The sequence below is a fragment of the Aquarana catesbeiana genome, linkage group LG07 (assembly GCF_042186555.1).
Source record: "Aquarana catesbeiana isolate 2022-GZ linkage group LG07, ASM4218655v1, whole genome shotgun sequence".
Taxonomy (NCBI): Eukaryota; Metazoa; Chordata; class Amphibia; order Anura; family Ranidae; genus Aquarana; species Aquarana catesbeiana.
Genome location: NC_133330.1, coordinates 27,432,762 through 27,454,508, shown reverse-complemented (window position 1 = coordinate 27,454,508; position 21,747 = coordinate 27,432,762). Strand labels below are relative to the sequence as shown.

General features: G+C 42.9%; 1 protein-coding gene and 1 non-coding gene across 2 annotated transcripts in view; one reads left to right on the top strand and one right to left on the bottom strand.

Annotated features, from left to right (window-relative positions):
* Positions 1-5,354, bottom strand: part of NCKIPSD (NCK interacting protein with SH3 domain) — a gene marked incomplete in the record, with an annotated part of 558,334 nt that extends 552,980 nt beyond the window's left edge. Inside the window, 1 exon segment of the mRNA XM_073591838.1 lies at positions 4,965-5,354. Within this exon segment, the coding sequence (XP_073447939.1) occupies positions 4,965-5,135 (171 nt within the window).
* Positions 5,355-20,999: 15,645 nt separating this feature from the next.
* Positions 21,000-21,072, top strand: TRNAF-GAA (transfer RNA phenylalanine (anticodon GAA)). Its single transcript has one exon. It is a non-coding gene; the product is annotated as a tRNA-Phe (tRNA).
* Positions 21,073-21,747: the final 675 nt, after the last annotated feature.

Here is a 21,747-nt window from a genome sequence, read left to right as displayed (position 1 = left end):
TGCATTACTTTAACTGACAATTGCGCGGTCGTGCGACGCTGTACATAAATAAAATGTTTGTCCTTTTTTCCCCACAAATAGAGCTTTCTTTTGGTGGTATTTGATCACCTCTGCAGTTTTTATTTTTTGCGCTATAAACAAAAAAAAGACTGACAAAAATAAAACAATATTTTTTACTTTCTGCTATAAAACATATCCAATATTTTTTTTTTTTCTTTAAATCTAAATGTCTTCATAAATTTAGGCCAATATGTATTCTGCTACATATTTTTGGTAAAAAAAATCCCAAAAAGCGTATATTGATTGGTTTGCGCAAAAGTTATAGTGCCTACAAACCATGGGATATTTTTATTTACTATTAATGGCAGTGATCAGCGACACAGCGGGGCTGCGATATTGCGGAGGACAAATCGGTCATTTACTGCCACTTTTGAGACTTTTTGGAGACCAGTGAAACTAATACAGTGATCAGTGCTAAAAATCACAGGGCCTGTCATTTCAGCCAATCAGGTGACGGGTAACAGACCTGAGCACCTGATTGGTGGAGAGGCGATGCAATGTTAGGAAAGCGAATATTCATTCGCTTTTCTAACACACCTGGGTGAACTGCGAGCGCCAAGCAAATGGTCTTAAAAAATTTACTGCTGTTGCTTCAACGAAAGTTTTAAAAGCTATGCACTGATGGGCACTAATGAGGCGGCACTGATGGGCACTAATGAAGCGGCACTGATGGGCACTAATGAAGCGGCACTAATGGCTGACAGCTGATCACATGGCAAAGGACCGCTGTGATTGTCACTTTACCTCAATCTGTGATCAGCTGAGTCCATTGGCAAGCACAGACTGAGCTGCCTGCATGCCGCAGGGGGTGCATGGGCAGCGCAATATCGGGAGGACGTCCATGGATGCCCTCCCGGCAAACTAAGCAGACGCAGTGGGCGGTTTTTCGGCTATAGCGTGGGCAGGAAGTAGTTAATTGAACAAGCTGAAGTTAGAAGCCGATTGGCTACCTTGGACGGCTGTACTAGATTTTGTTTTAGTTTTAGCAAATCAAACCTTGTATCTGTATTTTTTGGCATCATATAGCACCATTATAGAGGACCGGTCTCCTTTCTGTGCACACAGATGTTACACAATGGGAAGGTCTCATCTATGCCTATACTGACACAGGGAGGAATTGTCCTGAATCCGCACGGCTGTGTCAATAAAGAGTACATTAGGATTGTCTAGATTTTATATTTGGATGTGAAATACCAGTCCCGGGTCTGCGGGTTATGTCTTTATATCCCACAGCGGAGTTTTACGTCCGTCCATGTTGTAGGATACGGATATACAAAATACCGGCTCCAAGATTAGCAAACTTCCAAAACCACGAACACGTGTTGTCATAACAATGCTAGATCACCCGTGATATCGCCTGAAAGCGACCGCATACATCAAACTGACCAACCGGGACCCGTCCACCGAATTAATGGCGACAACCACATGAATATTCACCCCGGGATTAGGCTGCAACTCATCATAGCAATAAAACATCACACTTTACAACCACATTAATACAGTATTCACCCCGGGATTAGCAGGCAACTCCGACAGAGCAAGGAAATATCGCCCTTTAATAATTCTATGGATGTCTTCACACTGGTCCGATGTGCTTCCATTGTGGTGTTAAAAGTCTTTCTTGCTGCAATTTTGCTCAATTTAAAAAAATAAATAAATAAAAAACTGCACCAAAAACGCACCTCACCTCATTGAAAGCACAGCAAGAATGCATCAAGAATCAAAAATCTAAATTTTGATGCATCAAGAATGCCGGGCCCTCCTGTCCCTTCTGTATTGAACTGCAATTGTGCTGTCCTCCCCTCTACATTGTAAAGCGCTGCATAAAATGTTGGCGCTATATAAATCATGTATAATAATAATAATGATAATAATAATCAATAACGCACCCATGTTACATTTGTGATGCGGTTTTTGAGCCACATGACCTATTAAAAACGATATGGTAAAATGGCATGCGTTTTTAGTGCCATTATCGACACCTTTTTCTCTTATGGGCAAAATGCCGTTAACACCACTTTCAGCTGATTGGTTTCAGCGGCCGAAATTTTGGTGCATCAGATACGGAGCAGCGGCCCAGCCTCGCCTCCCCTCTCTGCTCATTGGCTCACTGACATTGATTGGCAGCAGCGGGAGCCAATGGCACTTCACTGCTGCCAAGGTCCTGGACAGCCGAGTCTCTCAGGCAACATCGCTGGATCGAGATGGGGCTCAGGTAAGTATTAGGGGGGCTGCTGCACACTGAAGGTTTTTTTTATCTTAATGCAAAGAATATATTGAGATAAAAAACCTTCTGCCTGTCAACCACTTTAAACACTTTCCCGACACACAAAGATGTGCGCTGTCCTTTAGCAGACGTGCATCGGTGACATTAATTCTTAATGGCATCCCCACACATCCGCTAATCTGCATATTTTCATGCACCCTGAAATGCATGGTGCCGCAACGCCATGTGGTTTGGTGTGGCATGATTTTGCAAAAGGGTCAAGGACATCTTTTGTGCATTTCTTGCACATAGGGCTGCCCATTGAAATAATTGCGTCAAAAAAACAATTGCGTCAAAAAAACGTGCGTTAGCTCGACGCGTAGGTGTGCATGCCGCCTTAGACGGCTCAGTCTGCAGAGAACGCTCTGCTACCCACGGATGCCTATGTGTCGCTTGCACCTGTTAAGCCCCGCCCACGTCGCATTACATAGCCAGCAATATGTTAAAAATCTGAGTTTTAAACTCCAGTGTGTATGGAGGCCGAACACTCTCCCCGTCCTAGAGTGACAACCAACCGTTCTGTACCTACAGAGGCGTTGTTGGTGACAACCTATAGAGGCGTTGTTGGTGACAACCTACAGAGGCGTTGTTGGTGACAACCTACAGAGGCGTTGTTGGTGACAACCTATAGAGGCGTCGTTGGTGACAATCTATAGAGGCGTCGTTGGTGACAACCTATCGTTCTGTACCTATAGAGACGTCGTTGGTGACAACCTATCGTTCTGTACCTATAGAGGCGTCGTTGGTGACAACCTATCGTTCTGTACCTATAGAGGCGTCGTTGGTGACAACCTATCGTTCTGTACCTATAGAGGCGTCGTTGGTGACAACCTAGCGTTCTGTACCTATAGAGGCGTCGTTGGTGACAACCTAGCGTTCTGTACCTATAGAGGCGTCGTTGGTGACAACCTAGCGTTCTGTACCTATAGAGGCGTCGTTGGTGACAACCTATCGTTCTGTACCTATAGAGGCGTCGTTGGTGACAACCTATCGCTCTGTATCTATCGAGGCGTTGTTGGTGACAACCTATCATTCTGTACCTATAGAGGCGTCGTTGGTGACAACCCATCGTTGTGTACCTATAGAGGCGTCGTTGGTGACAACCTATAGAGGCGTTGTTGGTGACAACCTATAGAGGCGTTGTTGGTGACAACCTATAGAGGCGTTGTTGGTGACAACCTATAGAGGCGTTGTTGGTGACAACCTATCGTTCTGTATCTATCGAGGCGTTGTTGGTGACAACCTATCGTTCTGTATCTATCGAGGCGTTGTTGGTGACAACCTATCATTCTGTACCTATAGAGGCGTCGTTGGTGACAACCCATCGTTGTGTACCTATAGAGGCGTCGTTGGTGACAACCTATAGAGGCGTTGTTGGTGACAACCTATAGAGGCGTTGTTGGTGACAACCTATAGAGGCGTTGTTGGTGACAACCTATCGTTCTGTACTTATAGAGGCGTCGTTGGTGACAACCTATCGTTCTGTACCTATAGAGGCGTCGTTGGTGACAACCTATCGTTCTGTACCTATAGAGGCGTCGTTGGTGACAACCTATCGTTCTGTACCTATAGAGGCGTCGCTGGTGACAACCTATCGTTCTGTACCTATAGAGGCGTCGCTGGTGACAACCTATCGTTCTGTACCTATAGAGGCGTCGTTGGTGACAACCTATCGTTCTGTACCTATAGAGGCGTCGTTGGTGACAACCTATCGTTCTGTACCTATAGAGGCGTCGTTGGTGACAACCTATCGTTCTGTACCTATAGAGGCGTCGTTGGTGACAACCTATCGTTCTGTATCTATCGAGGCGTTGTTGGTGACAACCTATCGTTCTGTATCTATCGAGGCGTTGTTGGTGACAACCTATCGTTCTGTATCTATCGAGGCGTTGTTGGTGACAACCTATCGTTGTGTACCTATAGAGGCGTCGTTGGTGACAACCTATCGTTCTGTATCTATCGAGGCGTTGTTGGTGACAACCTATCGTTCTGTACCTATAGAGGCGTCGTTGGTGACAACCCATCGTTGTGTACCTATAGAGGCGTCGTTGGTGACAACCCATCGTTGTGTACCTATAGAGGCGTCGTTGGTGACAACCCATCGTTGTGTACCTATAGAGGCGTCGTTGGTGACAACCCATCGTTGTGTACCTATAGAGGCGTCGTTGGTGACAACCCATCGTTGTGTACCTATAGAGGCGTCGTTGGTGACAACCCATCGTTGTGTACCTATAGAGGCATTGTCACCCCCGGGCTGCTCTCCTGGTTTGGATTACAAACACCTCCTCCTCTCCTTATAACCTATGTGGGGGGGGGGGGATGTTCTATAGTTCACAGGACGCTGGATTTGTGGCAGGATAAACAATGAGGTTTGTGAAAAAAAAATGAAAAAGGAGCGCAGCCGCCACGCCTGGGGGCTCGGAAGCTGCGATAGGGACGTGTTTGTTGACGGGGTGTACACCTCCTTTAAATTTTTGGTAACCATGGATACGGCATAATCATGACATTTCTACAATGACAACCCTGTTGTCACACACCCCCACCACTGACGTCACATGTCCCAAGAGCAGCTGACGTCACCGAGGCCAGGAAGAGCTGAGCTGCTGCCAGTGACGTCACCGTGCCCCCGCCCCCTCACCTTGATCCTCTCCAGGTAGGAGGCCGGTACGTAGCCCGTGTCCCCACTGCTGCAGCGGCTGGCCAGCCACCAGTGCTGGTTAGTCCTCTCCACGATGAGGAAGCTCTCCCCGGCCGAGAAGGGCAGCGAGTTGGGCTCCGGGGAGCGGAAGGCGTACAGGGCTCGGTACATGGCGGCGGCGTCCGGTTACGGGAGGGGGAGGGGCTCCACCGCGGGGACTCCTTTTATTTTCTCTCGCCCCGCTTGTCTGACTGAGCGCGTTCCCGAGCGGAGTCTGGCGGTCACGTGTGCCGCGCGCTCCCGACGGCACCCCTCTTTACTGCGCAGGGTACGCGCGCTGGCCGCTGGTTGTTTTCTTTTTTTTTTTTTTTTCTTCCCCTTTTTTCTTTCGATCGAGACAACTTTATTGACATAGACAAAAAGAAACAAAACAGCTCTCTGGCCTGTGTGTGATGTCAGAAGGGGCTGGAAAACCTGACTTTGGGAATCTTCAGCTTCAGAAATGTCCAAAACTGGAAACGGATCAGTTACATCGATTTTAATATATATTGAATATTATTGAATATTTATATATATTGAATATTAATTAATATATATTGAATATTAATATATATTGAAAGCTCTAACGAGCAGCGCTCTCTAATTCCTGAATGTACAATGTATATGTAATGGCGCTGTGTAAAATTGACGGTGCTATATAAGTAACTGAAGTAAATAAAATAAATTCTTCTTGTATCAAACTGTAATGGCTGCCTTCGTTTTGTAAAGCGCTGCGCAAGCTGTTGGTGATATATAAATCCTGTATAATAATAATATACAGTAAAACCTTGGATTGTGAGCATAATTTGTTCCGGAATCATGCTTGTAATCCAAAGCACTTGTATATCAAAGCGAATTTCCCCATAAGAAATAATCGAAACTCAGATGATTCGTTCCACAACCATTTATTCATAAGTCCTTCAGTTTATAGTCCATATAAAAAGATTATAGCAATGTGACCAGGTGGTGTAACCATAAAATGTCCATCCACAAATGGAAGCCTCCACAAGGGGATTAGAAGCAAAACCCAGCAGGAGCTCCAGAGTATAAAAGAGAAGAGAGGGCGCCTCTAAGTGTAGCAACATGGTTACATTTAATGAAGGTACAACATTTAGCAACTCACATGGTTGATGATTAAAACCGGCACATCTAAGTATGCAGGCATCCGGGGTAAAGCTGTCCACATAGACCGTCCTCCGCACTGCCGGCTCTCGTCGCTGTCAGTCTGCAATTGTAATCGGGAAGACTACCCTGCAGTAAAGCGTTCTGAAAGCGACTTTCGAAGCGCACGTGGAAAGGATGACGTTGATGGAGGTGTGGAGGACGGTCTATGTGGACAGCTTTACCCCGGATGCCTGCATACTTAGATGTGCCTCTTTTAATCATCAACCATGTGAGTTGCTAAATGTTGCATCTTCATTAAATGTAAACATATTGCTACACTTAGAGGCGCCTCTCTTCTCTTTTATACCCAGTGATGACATAACGCTACTTGTATATAAAGACATCTCTTGTACATACCTCCCAAATTTTTGAGATGAGACTGAGGGACACCTATCAGCAAAAGTAGGCAGGCATAGGACACACCCCTGGCCACGCCCCCTTAAAGGAGAATTGTACAAAAAAACAAGATTGGTTAAACCCACAAGTGCTTTTTTTTTTACCACTACTATTCCTTTATATTGGCTTTCGGAATTTACAAATGCAGAAATTTAGAAATCAGATGAAAGGTTTAGCGCTGGGAAACACTTTTTGATAGATAAAAAGTGCATTTTATATACATCTATATAGATCAGACCAAAATGAGGGACAAATAAAGAGGAATGGGAGACGGAGCGACATCCCAAATCAGGGACAGTCCCTCGAAATCAGGGACAGTTGGGAGCTATGCTTGTATATCAAGTCAAAATGTATTTAAAATTTTTGCTTGTCTTGCAAAACGCTCTCAAACCAAGGTGTGTGTGTGTATATATATATATATGTACAGGTGCATCTCAAAGAAATTTGAATACCATCAAAATTTAATTTATTTCAGTAATTCAATTCAAAAAGTGAAACTCATATATTTTATATAGATTCATTACACATTGAGTGATATATTTCAAGCATGTATTGCATTTAGTTTTGAGGATTATGGCCTACAGCTAGTGAAAACCCAAAACTAATTATCTCCGAAAATTTGAATATTGTGAAAAAGTTGAATATTGTAGACTCATGGTGTGACACTCTAATTAGGTAATTAACTCAAAACACCTGTAAAGGTTTCCTGAGCCTTTAAATGGTCTCTCAAGTCTAGTTCAGTAGGTTACACAATCATGGGAAAGACTGCTGACCCGACAGTTGTCCAGAAGACAGCCATTGACACCTTCCACAAGGAGGGTAAGTCACAAAAGGTCATTGCTAAAGTAGTTCACAGAGTGCTGTATCCAAGCATATAAATGGAAAGTTGAGTGGAAGGAAAAAGTGAGGCAGAAAAAGGTGCACAGGCAACAGGGATAACTGCAGCCTTGAGAGGATTGTGAAGTAAAGCCCATTCAGGAATTTGGGGGAGATTCACAAGGAGTGGACTACGGCTGGTGTCAGTGCTTCAAGAGCCACCACACACACACACACACAAGTATGCAGGAGACGGGCTACAACTCTCGCATTCCTTGTTTTCAAGCCATTTCTAAACCAGAGACAACGTCAGAAGCCTCTTACCTGAGATAAGGAGAAAAAGGACCGGACTGTTGCTCAGTGGTCCAAAGTCCTTTTTTTGGATGAAAGTAAATTTTGCATTTCATTTGGAAATCAAGGTCCCAGAGTCTGGAGGAAGAGTGGAGAGGCACAGAATCCAAGTTGTGTGAGGTCCAATGTGAAGTTTCCAAAATGACAGAAAATGTTATCAAATACTTACCTTTAATTTTCCTTTGCTGACGCCAACCAAGTCAAGTCAACTGAGCACATGCACAGTTCAGTGTGTATTGCTAGAGTTTTTGTTTGTTTTTGACCATGCATGTGGTAGACAATGTGGTCATATGGCGCCGTGTTGGCGCAAAGAAAATGGAAAACAGTAACAAATGCTTACCATAATTTTCCTTTCCTGGTGTTAATCCATGGTAGTATACTACCACATGTCTACCATGTGTATGCTGCTATGTTGGAGCCAGGAAATAAAAGATAAGGTGGCAGTGAGTAAATAGATACCCAACATGTGGAGATTTAAATTTACGCACACCGTGAAATGGCGACAGACTTCAGTACCCTATATTTGCCATAGGAAACGCTTTAAAAGGCCCTACAGGTCATCAGGTTATTTTGGAGTTAACTGTGAATGATGGGCCTAGAATGATTGCTCTAACTTCAGCATATTATGGAGCTACGTGTAACATGTAGCACAATCAACGTTTTTTGTGTGTAGGTGCCTCCAATGCGTGCACTTATGTTTCATACGTCCCTGTGTGAGAGGGCCTCAAAACTTTTTGGGAGGAATTTTAAGTGTGTGGGTGTAACTTAAATTTTTTACACTTTTTTTTTTTTTTTTTTTTTTAATTTTCCTTTTTTTCATCACATAGGGGACGAAAAGTCCCCATATATGACGCATTTTGGGTGACAGGTTCTCCTTAATGAGACATCAGGAGTCTAAAAGACCCCTGATGTCTCACCTGTCCTAAAATGACGCTAATGCGGTGCAGATCATTCTGCATTTGTTTCTTTCCTGGACACAGGGACCCGGAAATGATGTTTTACATGTGGCTTCAGGGTTAGTATCAGGAAGGGGAGATCGGCAAACAGACATTCACTGGTCTCCCTCCTATCTACTCAGCAGCGCCCACAGATAGAGCGGGCGCAAGGGAGAAGTTGGCCATTGGATCGCATCCAGTTGATAGTCAGCTTGTCCTATTTTCACACACTCCTGGCGGCTGCAGCTGCTGGGAGTTTGTGTAACCCCCCACCCCTCCCACCCGCTACCACCGATGTATGGCAAATGCAGATGACAGTAAAAGGGTTAAAGTGCTTGGGTGTAACAGACAACAGAAATCAGTCCACTTTATTAGCCGGAAATGCCACCTCCATGTGTTTCACTTTGTGATTAAGGACTTTATTTTCCATTGACAAGTTCATGGGTGGTGGGATTGCCTTTGCTGGCCGCCAAGACATGTCTACAATTATTTTCTGCTTTGGATTGAAATGCGTCAAGAAGAATTTTGGCTGGCTGTTAAGTATTCACGAAACAATAAAGGTAATAAAGTTAGAGATTAGAGTGTCTTTGTTTTTTTTTGTGTTTTTAGTGGAATGTCCTCAATCTCTGACCATCTCATGTAGAATGTCCCGAGTATCTAGCGATCTCCTGTAGAATGTCCACAGTCTCCGACCTTATCATATAGAACATCCCCAGTCTCTGACCATTCTTGTCCTGTATAATGCCCTGAGTCTCAGAACCTCTTATATACTGTAGAATGTCCCCAGTCTTTGACCAGCTTGTGTAGAATGTATTCAGTCTCTATCCTTCTCCTGTATAATATCCTTAGTCTCTTAATATCTCCTGTAAAACATCTATAGTTTTTTACAATGTCCTCAGTCTCTAAACACTTCATGTAAAATGTCCCCTGTCTCTGACCATCTCATGTAGTATGTCATAACCTCTGACCTTCTCATAAGGCATGCCCCCAGTCCCTGACCATCTCCAGTAGAATTTCTCAGTCCCTGACCACATGCAGTAAAATGACCCCAGTCTTTGACCTTCTGTAGAATGTTCTCAGTGTTTGTCCTTCTCTTGTAGAATGTCCCCAGTCCCTGACCATCTCATTTGGAATGTCTCCAGTCCCTGATCTTCTCATCTGGAATATTCACAGTCTCTGACCCTCCATGGAATATCCCCAGTCTCAGTGCTTCTCCTATAGAATATCCTCTGTCTCTGACCTTCTTTTGTAGAATTTTCCAAGTCTTTGACCATCTCAAGTAGAATGTCCCCAGTCTGACCATTTCATGTGGAAAGTCCCCAGTCTCTTACCATTCTTTGTATAATGTCCCCAGCCTCTAACCATCTCATGAAGAATGCCCCCAGTCTCTGGTTAATGTCCCCAGTCTCTGACCATGCTATACAGAATATCCTGAACCTTCTCATGTATCTCATGTATAATGTCACCAGTCTCTTACCTTCTCATATAGAACGCCCCAGTCGCTGACCATCTCGTGTAGCATTCCCCCAGTCTCTGACTTTCTCATGTAGAACATTCACAGTCTCTGACCTTCTGTAGAATATCCCCAGTCTCTGTGCTTTTCCTATAGAATATCCTCTGTCTCTGACCATCTCTTGTAGAACTTCGCAAGCCTCTGACTATCTCTTGTAGACTGTCCCCAGTTTTGGACCTTTTTTTGAAGAAAATCTTCATTCCCTGACCTCTAAAATGCCCCTAGTTTCTGACCATTTCTTGTAGAATGCCCCAGTCTCCAACCATGTCCTGTAGCATATCTCTAATCTCTGTTCTTCTTTTCTAGAATATCCTCAGTCTCTAAACAGTTCTGACCTTTCCTTGCAGAATATCCTTAGTCTCTAACCATCTCCTGTAGAATGTTCCTAGTTTCCGAACTTCTCTTGCAGAGTGACCTCAGTCTCTGAGCATGTCTGTGTTCCATGTTTGTATATTGCCCCAGTCTTTGTCCTCCTGTAGAATATCCTCAGTCTCTGACCATCTCCTGTAAAATATCCTTAGTCTTTGACCTTTTCTTGTAGCAAGTCCTCAGTCTCCTCGCGGAAATTCAAAGCAAAGAGCTCACTAAAAAAGTCCCTGAGAAATTGAAGTAGCTGTCATTTGCTATGCTCCAAAAAACAAAGTAAATAAACTCTGGTTTCTCCTACAGTGTTGCAGCAGCTGTAAGCTGTCACCTATTTGTGCCCTCTGGTGCAGAGAACAGCTGCCACCATGATTGATGTTGTTAATAATAAATCTGGTTGAGAAAAGACAGACACTGGTCAATCCAGTTTAGCCAACAATAGATTGCAACCAACAATATTTATGTAGAATATCCAGTCTCTGAGCTTTCACTGTATAATGTCCCCAGTCTTTGTCCTTCTTCTGTAGAATGTCCTTGGATTCTAACCTTCTCCTGTATAATGTCCTCAGTCTTTGACCTTCTCTTGTTGAATGTTATCAGTTTCTGTCTATCTCCTGTAAAATATCCTCAGTCTGTCTCTGTCCTTTTCATGTAGAAAATCCTAAGTCTCTGACCATCTCTTGTAGAATATCCTCTGTCTCTAACATGTGGTTAGAGGCATGTCCCCAGCCTCTAACCACCTTCTGTAGAATATCCTCAGTCTCTGACCATTCCATGTAGAATGTCCCCAGTCTTTGACCTTCTCTGTAGAATGTTTTCCTTTTCTATCTCCTATAGATTATCCTCAGTCTCTGACCATCTTCTGTAGCTTGTCCCCAGTCTTTGATCTTCTCCTGTATAACGTCCACATTCTCTGTCCTTCTCCTGTAGAAAATCTTTAGGCCTCTTGTACACTATAAGCTTAAAGATGTTTTTTTCTCCTACGGGAATTTAGCAGCATTTATAGGGAAGTCTCTGACCATTTCTTGTAGCATGTCCCCAGCCTCTAACCTTCTTCTGTAAAATATCCTCAGTCTCTGACCATTCCATGAAGAATGTCCCCAGTCTTTGACCTTCTCCTGTAAAGTGTTTTCCAATTCTGTCTATCTCCTATAGATTATCCTCAGTCACCGACCATCTCCTGTACAAAACCCTTAGTCTCTGACCATCTATTGTAGCATGTACCCAGTCTCTAACCTTTTTCTGTAATATGTCCTCAGTCTCTGACTGAGGTCTCTGACTCTTCCATGTAGAATGTCCACAGTCTTTGACTTTCTCCTGTAGAATGTTTTCCGTTTCTGTCTATCACCTATAGATTATCCACAGTCTTTGACCATCTCCTATAGCATGTTCCCAGTCTCTGACTTTCTTCTCTACTATGTCAGTCTCTGACCGTCTCCTGTATAATGTCCACAGTCTCCATCCTCCTGTACAGAATCATTAGTCTTTGACCATCGCTTGCAACATGTCCCCAGTCTCTAACCTTCTTCTGTAGAATGTCCTTAGTCTCTGACCATTCCATATAGAATGTCCCCAGCCTCTAACCTTCTTCTGTAGAATATTCTCAGTCTCTGACTGTTCCATGTAGAATGTCCACAGTCTTTGACCCTCTCCTGTAAAATGTTTTCAGTTCTTGTCTATGTCCTATAGATTATCTTCAGTCTCTGACCATCTCCTATAGATTGTTCCCAGTCTTTTATCTTCTCCTCTAGAATGTCCTCTGTCTTTGACTATCTCCTGTAGCATGTTCCCAATCTCCGACCTTCTCCTCTAGAATGCCCTCAGTTTCAGACCTTCTCCTCAAGAATATCCTCAGTCTCTAACCTTCTCCTCTATAATGTCCGCAGTCTCAGTCCTTCTCCCCTGGGATTTCCTCTGTCTCTGACCATTTCTTGTAGCATGTCTCTAGTCTCTGACCTTTTTTTGTAGAATATACTCAGTCTCTGACCATTTCATTTAGAATGTCCCCAGTCCTTGACCTTCTTCTGTCAAATGTTTTCAGTCTCTGTTTATCTCCTGTAGAATATCCTCAATCTGTAACCATCTCCTGTAGCATGCTCCCGGTTTCTGACCTTCACCTTTAGTATCTCCCCAGTGTCTGACCATTCTATGTAGAATTTCCCCAATTTCTGACCATCTCATGTGCAATGCCTCCAGTTTCTAACATTCTCTTGTAGAATGTCCTCAGTTTCTAAACTTTTCCTGTAGCCCCGGTCTCTGAACATATCATGTAGAATGTCCCCAGTCCCCATTCTATGAAAATTGTCCCCAGTCCCTGACCATAGAATGTCCTTAGCCTCCGACCATTCTATGTAGAAAGTCCCAAGTCTCTGACCATTTTATGTATGTTATACATTATCTCCAGTCTCTGAACATGTCATGTAGAATACACTGCAGAGTCACATCTTCCATTTATAGTTATCTGTGAATGGAGAGACTACAAGTTCCATCTGCCACTGGGACAGAGGAACTAATAGTTCTCAATGGAAAACAAGCGTGGTGACGTCTCCGCATTCGTAGCTCATTAATACTTCCTTTAGCTTCGTAACTGAGGGGCTGTACCTTGGTGCAGACCTGGGGCTACATGAATAGTCTGCAGGAGCCTGTGCATTGCCCCTGCGATGCAGTGAGTGCAGTTGTGATGCTTTGCAGGCTTAACTGCAAACATTTAATAAATGCGCTTTTTTTTTTTTATCATCATGAGCGCCATTATTTATTTTATTTTTTTAAAGTGGAAAATGCTTTTAAAGATGCCACTCCAAATTTAATAATTCAATTGTTCGTCACATAAATGATCATTTTAAAAAACGCTTGGAACCTATATTACACATTAAGCCTGGATTCACACTGCTGCGATCTGAGATCGCATGTGATTCGCAACCGCACTACAGGTGCTGAGGATGCACCGAATTCCTGCTGTGTTCCGCTGCCTGCTCATATGTCAATCCAGCCTGAAACAAATTGAGCCTAAGCATAGAACATAGACAATATGGGCTGACACAGGTCTTCAAACTCTGCTGCTTCCTTACCAATAAAAGTCCATCTAATAGCACCCAGCTGTGCAGCACACTGATGTACAATCATGATCAACTTTACCCAAATTCCTGGAAGTAAATGGTAAAACCTTCAGCTCTCAGCCTATGTGTGTGACCACAGCGCCACCAAGTGGCTGCATTGATAAATTACACCTTCCATATATTCACACTGCACATTCAGATGACCATTAAGTTAACCCCTTCAGCCCCGGAAGATTTTCCCTCCTATTGACCAGGCCATTTTTTTTGCGATACGGCACTGTGTCGCTTTAACTGACAATTGCGCGGTCGTGTGACGCTGCACCCAAACAAGATTGACGTCCTTTTTTTCCCCACAAATAGAGCTTTCTTTTGGAGGTATTTGCGGCTTTTATTTTTTGATCTATAAACAAAATAAAAATTGCGAAAAACACAATATTGTATACTTTTTTCTATAATAAATATCCAGAAAAAAGTAAAAAAAGATTTCTTCATCAGTTTAGGCCAATATGTATTCTACATATTTTTGGTAAAAAAAAAACTCACAATAAGCGTATATTGATTGGTTTGCGCAAAAGTTATACCATTTACAAACTACGGGATAGATTTGTGGCATTTTTATTATTATTTATTTTTTTACTAGTAATGGCGGCGATCTGCGATTTTTAGTGGGACTTCGGCATTGCGTCGGACAGATTGGACACTTTTGACACATTTTTGGGACCATTTATACAGCGATCAGTGCTATAAAAATGCTGGGGGGGGGGGGTCAAGGGGTTAAATGTGTTCCATCGTGTGTATTTTTAATTGTGGGGGGAGGGAACTGACCGGAGGAGGAGACAGATCACTGTTCCCAATTAGTAGGAACAGACAATTTGTCTCTCCTCTCCTGTCAGAACAGGGATTTGTGTGTTTACACACACAAATCCCCGTTCTGGCTCTCATGCCCGCGATCGCGGGTGGCCGGTGGACATCGTGCATCGTGCCTGCTATCGCCCTTAAAGGTGCCGACGTACACCTACAGTGATTTGCGGGAACGAGCCGTCCTGCCGCCGTATAATCACGGTGGCTGGTCAGCTAGTGGCTGAAGAGGAACTGCAGTCTGCTCACATAATTTGTAATAAAAACATCTTTGCCATTCTGAAGCTTCCCTCCAACCACTTTGCATATTTTATATATACTGTGATTCTGTACTTGCCAAAAATGCTGCAAAAATCTCCCTCCACCGAGTCTGGCTGCAACTGTTTCAAATGTGGGCAGCTGAAGCTGCTGCCTGTTCACTTCCTGGATTTACACAGACACACACCTCCAGCTCTGCAGCTCTCATTGGCGCTCTTATGACTCATCCCCCTCCCTTCCTGGCAAACTCTCAGGAGAGAGAGAGCGGTGCATGATGTCATAAGCCTAGGCTAATGACCAGACAAGAAACAGGAAGTTGGCTGTATAAGGTATTTAATGGCAGAAAAAAAATGTTTTACTATCCAAAGTTAAAACAACAACAAGGGCAGAAGATTTATTAGATGGAAAGATGAAAAAAATGACTGAAGGTCCACTTTAAGGCCTCATGCATATTGGACATTCTTGATGCTACTCTTAGCATTTGCATATCTTCCAACTGTCCCTGATTTGGAGCAATGTCCCTCTGTCCCTCATTCCTCCTCATTTGTCCCTCATTTTGGTCTGATCTATATAGATGTATATAAAATGCACTTTTTATCTACCGAAAAGTGTTTTCCAGCGCTAAACCTTTCATCTGATTTCTAAATTGCTGCATTTCTAAATTTCAAAAGCCAATATAAAGGAATAGTGGTGGTTAAAAAAAGCACTTGTGGGTTTAACCAATCTTGTTTTTTGTACAATTCTCCTTTAAGGGGGCGTGGCAATGGGTGTGTCCTATGCCTGCCTACTTTTGCTGATGGGTGTCCCTCATTCCCATCTCAAAAAGTTGGGAGGTATGCATTTGTTTCTGCCTCTAAACACCCCGGCATGATAGCCTAAGTGTCCATTCACACACAGGCATTTAGAGGCAGAAAAAAAAAATCCCCACTGCCAGTGCATTGAGGAGCAGCAGCGTTTTGGCAGAAAAAAAAAAACAAAACACTTGACGCCTGTAAACATGTCTAAATGCGCATTCAGCATTTGAACTTTAATTCATTTCATTGGCCAGAAAAAATGATTATACTGGCCAATTAAATGAAGTAATCCCCAAACGCTTGACATTCCTATATGTGTTACACGCGTTTAAAAACGGCAAATGTTCTCTCTGCTAAAACACCGCTGCCGCTGCGTCAAGGACTGATAGCTAAAAAGGTATTTGATCACATCTGCGGTTTTTATTTTTTTGCGCTATAAACAAAAAAAGACCAAAAACTTTGAATAAAAATTTTTTTTTTACTTTCTGATATAAAACATATCCAATAAAAAAATGTAAAATAAAATAACATTTCTTCATCAATTTGGGCCAATATCTATTCTGCTACATATTATTGGTAAAAAAAAATCCCAATAAGCATATATTGATTGGTTTGTGCAAAGGTTATAGCGTCTACAAAATAGGGGATAGATTTATAGCATTTTTATTATTATTTTTTGTTTTACTAGTAATGGCGGAGATCTGCGATTTTTATCGCGACTGTAACATTATGGCGGATACGTCGGACAATTTTTACACATTTTTGGGACCATTGACATTAATACAGCGATCAGTACTATTAAAAATTTTGAAATTTTGGTTCCGAATATGGGAAAAACACCCTCATAGATAGGCACCACATCCCTGAGTAAAAATTTGAATAAATGTAGAGAGGAGAGGGATTTTTACGGTGAAAGTATACTAGGCATACGGAAAAGCTGTGTAACTTTTCTCTTTTTAAAAAAACAGTTTATTGTTTACACTTATTTAAAATGAAACATATATATTGCATAAAGTACCAGACACATTTCTTTTCATGACAAAGTAAAAAAAAAGTGGTCAAAATAGGGAATTGAAAAAGACAAAGTGTACACTACAGATTCGCAGATGGTGGTTATTGCATACTAGCCCGACATGTTTCGCATTGTCGCTTTTTCAAGGGATATGCAACTGTTTATTGAGTCATCCAACACTTTTAGTAGTTCTACGGAAATAAAAAAGAAAATTTTTTTTGTATACAAATATAGATAGTTTTCAGTATTGATACAAAATTGAATACAATAAGAGGGCACGTGTTGTCACTCCGAGGTGACTATAATGGCTTACCCCTGAAGTTGACCCTACAAGGCCTCGTCAGAACCGGCATATACAGACCCAACCAAGCAGGACAGCAGGGGGGCTTATTTTGCAACCACAGGGAGCAGTAAGATGAAGCTGTTGTATGAATAGTAAATGATAAGTATTCAGTGTCAAGAAGATTGTATACAAAAGGTTAATTAGGTTAAAAAATTATATTTTCAACCAAACCTCCCAAAAAATCTGACACTGTTAGATTGGTCACCCGTTATTCTAGCCAACACAGTGAAATCAGAAGTATCATAACCAAATTCTGGCCCCTTTTATGTGCCGACTCAACAGTCAGAAAACATATCAATTCATTCCCTGAGATAACTTTCAGACGGGTTCCCTCACTGAGGGACCGCCTAGTTCATAGTCACTTCCAAGATGCCTCTGCAAATAAAAAATCTCCCCATACAGGTATTTCTCCATGCGGTAAGTGTGATATCTGCCGCTATGTAGAAAACACATCATAATTTCTACTCCCCAATGGACAATGGTACTCAATCAAATTCCATGCTACTTGTCAAACTCCGGGTATAATCTACTTAGCTCAATGCATTTGTGGTGGCTTTTATGTCGGCAAAACGAAACGACCATTCTACAAACGAATAACAGACCACATAAAACCGATCCTGAAAAAACAAATGGATACAGCTATTGCTAGGCATGTGGGTCTGTATCATAATTTTAACCCCAGAACCATCAAGTTCCGAGCTTTGGAGCATGTCCCGCTGGACGAAAGAGGGGACAGTGTCGACCGGACACTGCTCCAGCTTGAAGCCCGCTGGATTTATACCCTCAAAGCTACACATTTCCCGGGCCTGAACGAAAGCCTGAGTTACAGGCCCTTCCTCTGAATGATAGCTATCCATGCACTATCCCTAGGTGTCAAAGTTCATCAGACACCCCATTTTCCCTGCCCACCCATTTCCCCCTTCCTTCCCTCCCTATTTCCCCTTTATGTCGTTTACATCAAATGACCTGTTTCTATTATAAATGCATTTATTTGCTGTATATGTGTTCTACTGTTTGATCTAATATGTAGCTAAATGTAACCCTGGAGTATACATGTTATTTTGTTTCAATGTCATTTTATTTGATTTTTTGTAAACGTGTTGTCTCTTAGAGGTGCCGATCGAGATTGGAGGGTCTGTGGTTCCTTCCCGCACGATCGGCTACTCTTTTGGCCCATCCTGGTCGGACCGCTTTCGGCTCAATCTATGTTGAGACAAAGGAGGGGCTGCTGCATCCACACGGACGCCCGGGGCACATCCCAGAGGTGTGCCCATCTGCGCTGTGCCTCCCCGATGAACCAGCTCCATCGTAGGGCATTTTGGAGCCCTCCCCCCGCCCTCTCGCCCCGTGACGCGGCTTCTGTGCGGGAGGAGCCGCCGTGCGCGGATGTGCGCATGTCGGCTCCCTCCGCCAGCGCTGCGCCTTGTGGGAAATTGATTTTGGACGGGGTTTTCGGTCTCTCGGGCATGCGCACTAGCGCCAACACGTCCGCATCGAGCCGGCGACGTCACACGCCGGCTCGATGGGGAGCAGTATTTGAACCGGCACATCTGACAGCCATGTCTGCCAGCGCCGGAGGATGCAAGCCAGGATCCTAGCAGGGTGAGTGACTGGTGTGTACACCACACCTTGCTCTATATCTATATCTACACCTACATACCTATTTACTTCCCTACTTACTTATTGAACTCTTATGGACTCCTAGTTATAATTATACATGTACCCTTTGCTATCTCAGCTAGAACATTTTTGAGACATTGTGTCCTTGTGATTGGAGTGTAATTACACCAATATGATACATGTGTAGACCCTCATTATCTGCCCATAAACATTCTATTAAATTAAATTATGTAGTTCAGTATCCCTCAGTGTAGTAACAATATCTTTTGTTTTTACTTCATTCAATTCTCTAGCTTTATATACCTACCATTCAAACATTCCTTGTAATCACCATTGCACTGATACCGTTGACCATCTGTATCCTTGGTTGCAGCCCTAATTAATCTTCGGCGTAAGTGTCAATCGACTGGTCTTTTAACCTAATTAACCTTTTGTATACAATGTTCTTGACACTGAATACTTATCATTTACTATTCATACAACAGCTTCATCTTACTGCTCCCTGTGGTTGCAAAATAAGCCCCCCTGCTGTCCTGCTTGGTTGGGTCTGTATATGCCGGTTCTGACGAGGCCTTGTAGGGTCAACTTCAGGGGTAAGCCATTATAGACACCTCGGAGTGACAACACGTGCCCTCTTATTGTATTCAATTTTGTATCAATACTGAAAACTATCTATATTTGTATACAAAAAAATGTTTCTTTTTTATTTCCGTAGAACTACTAAAAGTGTTGGATGACTCACTAAACAGTTGCATATCCCTTGAAAAAGCGACAATGCGAAACATGTCGGGCTAGTATGCAATAACCACCATCTGCGAATCTGTAGTGTACACTTTGTCTTTTTCAATTCCCTATTTTGACCACTTTGTTTTTACTTTGTCATGAAAAGAAATGTGTCTGGTACTTTATGCAATATATATGTTTCATTTTAAATAAGTGTAAACAATAAACTGTTTTTTTAAAAAGAGAAAAGTTACACAGCTTTTCCGTATGCCTAGTATACTTGCACCGTAAAAATCCCTCTCCTCTCTACATTTATTCATACTATTAAAAATGCTTTGATTACTGTAAAAATGTCACTGGCAGTGAATGGGGTTAACACTAGGGGGCAGTGAAGGGGTTAAGTGTGTCCTAGGGGCGTATTTATGGAATTTTTATTCTTTTCTTTTATTTTACTAGTGATGGCGGCGATCAGGGACTTATAGCGGGAATGCGATATTGCAGTGGACAAATCGGACACTAAATTACGCTTTTGACACTTTTTGGGGACCAGTGACTCTAATACAGTGATCAATGCTAAAAAATATGCACTGTCACTGTACTAATAACACTGGCTGGGAAGGGGTTAAACATCTGTGAGGTGATCAAAGGGTTAACTGTGTGCCTAGCCAGTGTTTGTGCACTGTGTGGGAGGAGCTTTTACTAGGGGAAGACATGGATCCTAGTCCCTGCTTTGCAGGAACACAGGACCCATGCCTTCCCTCCTGACAGAACGACAACCTGCCTTGTTTACATAGGCAGATCGCCGTTCTGGCTCTCTGCCTAATGATTGGCGTGTGCCGGCGGATATCGAGTCCACGTCACCTGCAGATCAGCTCCTGTATTGCAGCAGGAGTGGGTCGCCCGAAGCGTGCCCCAGACTCAGAAATGCAGAATCACGTACTAGGTATGTAATCCTTAGCAGCAGAGCCGCCGTATATGTAAGTTATAGGCAAGCGGTTAAAAAATGTTACGCTTGTTGCGAGTTTTAGAAAATGTGATTACTCTTGTCGCCCAAAGTGGTGCAATAGCTTCTTTATGGGCCACGAATGCGCATAGGGCAGCCCATGAAGTGAACGGGCTTCCCTATGTGTGTGTGTGTGCAAATCGCTCAACCAGAATCGCGAGCGGGAATGCGAAAACGTAGCTTAAAAGTCAGATTTGAAATGTCAGCTTTATGTCAACAGTGCTACTGTTACATGGGCTATCCTAGGTAGAGGCAGACAAAAGAACGTTGGATTTGTTGCTCTGACTAAACCAACAAAAAAAAAAAAAAAAAAAAATCTGTAACATATATATATATATATATTAATAATATATACATGAGCACGAAATAAAATTTACTCGTCCCTGGGTGGGCTCGAACCACCAACCTTTCGGTTAACAGCCGAACGCGCTAACCGATTGCGCCACAGAGACTCGTGACAGTGTCTGCGAAGAGCTCGACTTGTCACAGTAAATTGTAACATTTTGTTACTATTTATAGAAGGAAGTCTGGATAGATTATGAGTGCAGCACGAGGCGGCTGGAAAAGAGGAACTGGAGCATGGAGAGACTGGAGCATGGAGGGACTGGAAATAAGAAACAAGACACAAAATGAGGATGAAGAGTGGAACTTGGGGATTTTATAGGGGGTAGGAAAAAAATTGTGATTCCTTATTACATTTTTCATTACTAAAGAATACTGATCATTATTTTATTTTTAAATTAAATAATACAATTGAGTTGTATGACGTGATTGGCAATACTAGGACAGCAGCCGAAATAGCTCAGTTGGGAGAGCGTTAGACTGAAGATCTAAAGGTCCCTGGTTCGATCCCGGGTTTCGGCAGGGGTATTCACTTTTTTTTTTTTTTTTTTTTTATTTCTTTCACTGCTTGCTAATTATTATTTTTTCTTTGGTTTGGTATATCCTACTATTTGATTTAGTTTTTTACAAAAGCCACACATTTAAAGCCTAAATATATAATTTATATGCACAATAAACAATTTTAGGTATTTGCAAAGCTTTTTTATTATTATTATTATTATGATACATCGCAGTCTGTAAACATATTTAAAGCGGAGTTCCAACCAAAAGTGGAACGCCTGCCTATCTGCCCCCACCTTCCTCTGCTGCCACATTTGGCACCTTTCTGGGAGGGGGGGGGATGGGTACCTGTTTTTGACAGGTAGCATTTCCCACTTCTAAGAAAACAGCACCGTGGCGCCGTCCCTCAGAAGTTCAGCCCCCCTACTCCTTCCCCCGCTACTGGGCCAGTTAGAAAGCTCAGCGCGCTTCGCACATGCGCAGTAGGGAGTATTTTTTTTTTTTCCTGCCAGTAAATACCTTATACAGCCCACTTCGTGTTTCTTGTCTAGTAAAAAGCCTAGGCTTATGACATCATGCACAGCTCTCTCTCTCACTCTCATGAGAGTTTGCCAGGAAGGGAGAGGGGATGAGTCATAAGAGGGCCAATGAGAGCTGTGTGTAAATCCAGCAAGTGAACAGGCAGCAGCTTTAGCT